At 39.1% G+C, this 4504-nt stretch overlaps 1 protein-coding gene across 1 annotated transcript; it reads right to left on the bottom strand.

Annotated features, from left to right (window-relative positions):
* Nucleotides 1-664: 664 nt before the first annotated feature.
* SRSF5 (serine/arginine-rich splicing factor 5) lies at nt 665-4501 on the bottom strand (the record flags this gene model as incomplete). Its single annotated transcript, XM_010015933.1, has 7 exons — nt 665-1571; nt 1726-1836; nt 2155-2228; nt 3509-3578; nt 3825-3920; nt 4115-4185; nt 4392-4501. Coding segments are annotated over 7 exons (782 nt in total), but the record flags the coding sequence as incomplete, so codon positions are not given.
* Nucleotides 4502-4504: the final 3 nt, after the last annotated feature.

Here is a 4504-nt window from a genome sequence, read left to right as displayed (position 1 = left end):
GGACCTAATCCGAAGCCCAGCCTAAGCTCCGAAGACTTTTGTAAAGCTTTCCATAGATTACGAGAGCAGCTTCATGAGAAAACACACTATTTTTTAAAATTAAATTCTAAAGCTCTTTCTTGTCATTTGGGTGAGGGCTTAAGAAGCACAGGGACTGCAGAGTTGCTGCTCCTTGCAAGGCATAACACTAAACTGCAGAGCTCCAGGATACCACTGCTGCAGTGCTCCCACCCACCAGCTCCAAAACCCCTCCTCTTCCTCCAGAACTGGGACTAACACCTATGAAAATGCTTTACCCACACCTCACTATTCCCTCACACACACGTGCACAAACACACCAGTGAAGTATGCCCACTACACCCGTCTTTAACATTCCATGCTTATTATCCAAAGTCATTAAAACCTCAATGACTTGTCCATTCCACTTTTTGCTACTATGACAGTAGAATTCTCCTTATTCCCAAGGTTCTTATTTCAGCAGAGACATCTAAGAACGTGGCATAATGTATTTAAAAGTAAGTTAGCTCTTCCCCATGCCCAAAACGCCCAGTCAGTCACCACTTTGCTGCAGACCCATCTTTCAGAAGTATTTTAACACTGTCCAACACGAGGCACCATCTCAAACACTTTATTAACACTTAAGAATGCACTAGAAGCAGAGGCGTGTTTCTTTATATTTTATTTGAGCTATTTAATTCTTATGTATCAAGAATTAGGGTGCTTTATAGAATATTATTACCACAGGGCAGTGAAATGGGTATTTTCTTAAGTGTAGTGCAAGTCATATTAAATGAAAAGCTTTTAAAATAAAGTTTTATTACCAGTCCTGACCAGCACTCAGTCTGCTGATCTATAGCTGAAACAGTGGTCCAAAAGCACAAAAAAATACTCTCTGAAATAAAGCTTTATGTACAGCACATGTAGAGCTCTTAAATGCCTAAAGCTATTAGTTTAATTTGAAACATTAAACTAATGTTCTGAGTTGCTCTTCACAGTTGAATATACTGGGAATTAAGTGTTCAGATGATTTTTTTTTGGAGTACAAAAAATTTAAGTTGTCCGCTTTAGTTATAAAGAGCTCTGCCAATATACACAAACTATACACTTCAGACATTCACAAAAAATGTGAGCAAGAAAAGGGTTATCAAAAAACATTTAATACAATTAGTCAATAACCCTTCCCACCATGGTCCACATCTACAAAGTTCTCCCATTCCTCCCCCCTCCCCATCCAAACCCTTCCCCACAGAAAGTCACATACTTACCACAAACTTTTAGCAAGTATGGTTTAAAAAAGGGCCCCCATAACTGAACTATAAGCTCAGTTGCCACTGTCAACAGATCTGGATCTTGATCTAGACCTCTGCCGATCCTCAGATGATGGGGATTTAGATCTACTGGAAGAACCACGTTTCTGGCTTTTGTCTGGCACTGGAGATCTACTAACTGATCGAGACTTGCTACGGCTCCTACTCCTTGACCTGCTGTAGGACTTGCGGCTGCGGGAACGGGAACGGCTACGAGACCTGGATGAGCTTCTGCTACGAGACCGTGACCTGCTTCTGGACCTACTGAGGAAACAAAAGTGCACTGGTGTTAGCAATGAAATATCACAGACCATGACAATAACCAGGCAAATCACTGTTCTCCAGTTTGGTTGCCTGGTCACTGACTTCAAAGCTTTCTCAAGTAATATTTAAGTGCTGAGAGGACAGAAATCCATACCTGTGCCTTTTGCTGCCTTCAATTAGTTTGATTTTCCTTCCATTAATTTCTTTACCAGAAAGCTTTTCAATAGCATTCTTTAAATCACTGTAAGAGGCAAATTCAACCACCCTACAGGAAAAAAAATAAAGCCAAAACAAAGCACAGAACTCACTATTACAAGTGGTATTTTTGGTGACGGAAAAAACATTCCCTGGGAAAAATAAACAACTCAAAAAAAACCCCTAACTACTCAGTGTAGTCATTCCTTGTTATAACTCGAAAAAGAATTGAAGAATTCCCCTCCCAAAATACAAGAGAATGCATTTTCAAAGGGTAGCTAAATTAAGCCATGAACAGCTGCTAAGCACTGAAGGTAGCGAGCTTCCCTCCCCAAATATGATACAAACAGTACTCTACAGCTTCCAAGAGGCGATGTTAGAAGCTTACCCTTCATTTAACTTAGGCCTGTGTGCATCTGCAAAGGTTACTTCCCCAGCTTGTCTCATGAAGTCTTTGAGATCCTAACACAAGACCAGTTATGTTATGCAAAGAAGTGACATTAATACTTATCTATACAAAACCAGATAAACCCAAAAGAAACTTATGACTACTGGAAGAGAAGATGTTAGATAAATTACAAACATGGCAATTGCCATACTTGTATTCTACCAAAATTGAATTATCTCAATCAGGGCACGAAATAAATGAAAGAAGCATATTGCTTTAAGCAAAATGCTAATAAATTGTCTTAACGTTAAGAAAAATATTAGCCTACAGAGACTATATAGATTAAATAAGAAAGAGAGAGAGAAAGAGAGAGAGAAAGAGAAATCAAGTACATCTGTATATTTAATGGACTGAGCGTGAAATACCCATATATTTTTGAATTATTTCAGCCTCCGTTTACATTACAAGTCTTATAGGCATACAGAATTACATTTATGTAACACCAATTATTTTGTGCCCCATATGTCATTAAAAATATAGTTTACTTTACCTTTATTAACAATTCCCTAGGCTAGCCAAGCAGCAAACTGCATTAAGCGACCGGAGATACCGTCATGATTTATGCCCGACTGGCTCTTCGCCACCCACTTGACGAACACTACCCAGTCGATGGAAGCCATTAATCGCACTGCCCTCCCTTATTAGGAGACTATTGATGGATCCAGACATTCGCTATGCTTGATGTTACCAAGGACCACTTTACTGCGATCAGGATTCCAACGACCACCTAATTTCGTATCTTTCAACTCTTTTCGACCAGGACCTCTTTATTCGGAAGCGTTACAGGAAGAACAGCTCTCAACTTAGGAATCAGATCTCGTAAACGCTCTGGGATCGCTGCAATGTGGCACTTTAAGGAGTGCATCGATTACGTCTAGACCGGCAAACACAGATCTAGAGGTGGCCATGTGACATTGTAGGAGCTGACTGGAAAGTCAACCAGGCCCAACCAAGAGTGACCAAGACAGAACGATTAGGATAACCCACAGGCACTCCTCGTCATAAGGCCAACGACACAGATAGGCTGGCAAATAAAGGGTTTAATATGTGGTTAAAATGGATTTAAATAAACAAGAAAAAAATAAATATATATCCTCAAACATATACATTTATTATTATAAATTAAAATTAACTAGTTAAAATTCAAAATATGTAAATTGCATTAATTAAAATTACATTAATTACGTAAACGTTTTTAATCAATTAAATTTAATTTTAATTAATTCTTTTACAAAATTATTACATTACATACCCATTAAATGAAGTCAAAATAGTTAATCGTGTTTCAACAAACCTGCCAGCTGACTCGGGAAGACAAATTTTCTACTATGAGGCGATTTTCTGTTCTTACAGGTGGAGCATTTCTATTTGGAAATAAACAGTTGAGGCTTTTTATTAGTAATTACAATAACCAGCATCAGTATATCACAATTACTACAACTCAACTATTAGTGCTCTAAGTAATCTAAACCAAACTGCCATATCAAACGATTGACTAAAAAGGCAAATATTTGATATCCCATTTGATATCCCATTCTAGCTCAATTTCTTGGATCAGATGAGCCTACAACATTCTTTTTTAAACTACGCCAGTTCAAAGCTATACATACCTCCTGTCACTGCGTGGACGGCGGCTACTAAAACGGTCAGAGTACCTCCCTCTGCCTCTACCCCTAGAGCGTGCTCTTGCATGCTCAATTGTAACCCTGAGGAAAAACAGAAACAGAAAACCATGTATTTTTTTATTATTCTTCTTACATATTCCTTTAGTAGTATGTTATTGGGGAAAAAAAATACCACAAACTAAACAAAAAATTACGTTAAGCAACACAAATTAAAATTTATCCACTTCTCGTGTTAGATACTTAAGCTTATATATACATGAAATAAGGTACCTCACCTCTCGCTACAAAGCTCTTTTCCATCCAATTCATAGACAGCATCATCTGCATCCCTCGGATCCTCAAATTCCTGCAAAACCACCACAGCAAAACCACGAAAGTAAAAAAATTACATCTCCAAGAATTTAACAAATGCTTGTTTGCCACATTGCATACTTAGCTGAGCACGTTAATGGCATTATCTTTAAAAGTAGTTTCGTGCACATCACACGTGTGTGAGATCCGATGCCGACCAGCGGACGGGGACCGCCGAGCCCCGCAGAGGAGCGCACTCACCACAAACCCAAACCCCCTCTTCAGATCGATGTCCCGGATGCGGCCGTATCCTTTGAAGAACCTCTCCACGTCTTTCTCCCTGGCAGCCGGGTTCAGCCTCCCGATGAAGACGC

Source organism: Nestor notabilis, unplaced genomic scaffold, assembly GCF_000696875.1.
Source record: "Nestor notabilis isolate BGI_N333 unplaced genomic scaffold, ASM69687v1 scaffold11656, whole genome shotgun sequence".
Lineage (NCBI taxonomy): Eukaryota > Metazoa > Chordata > Aves > Psittaciformes > Psittacidae > Nestor > Nestor notabilis.
The sequence above is the reverse complement of the archived record's forward strand: the minus strand, read 5'-3'. Positions and strand labels throughout refer to the sequence as shown.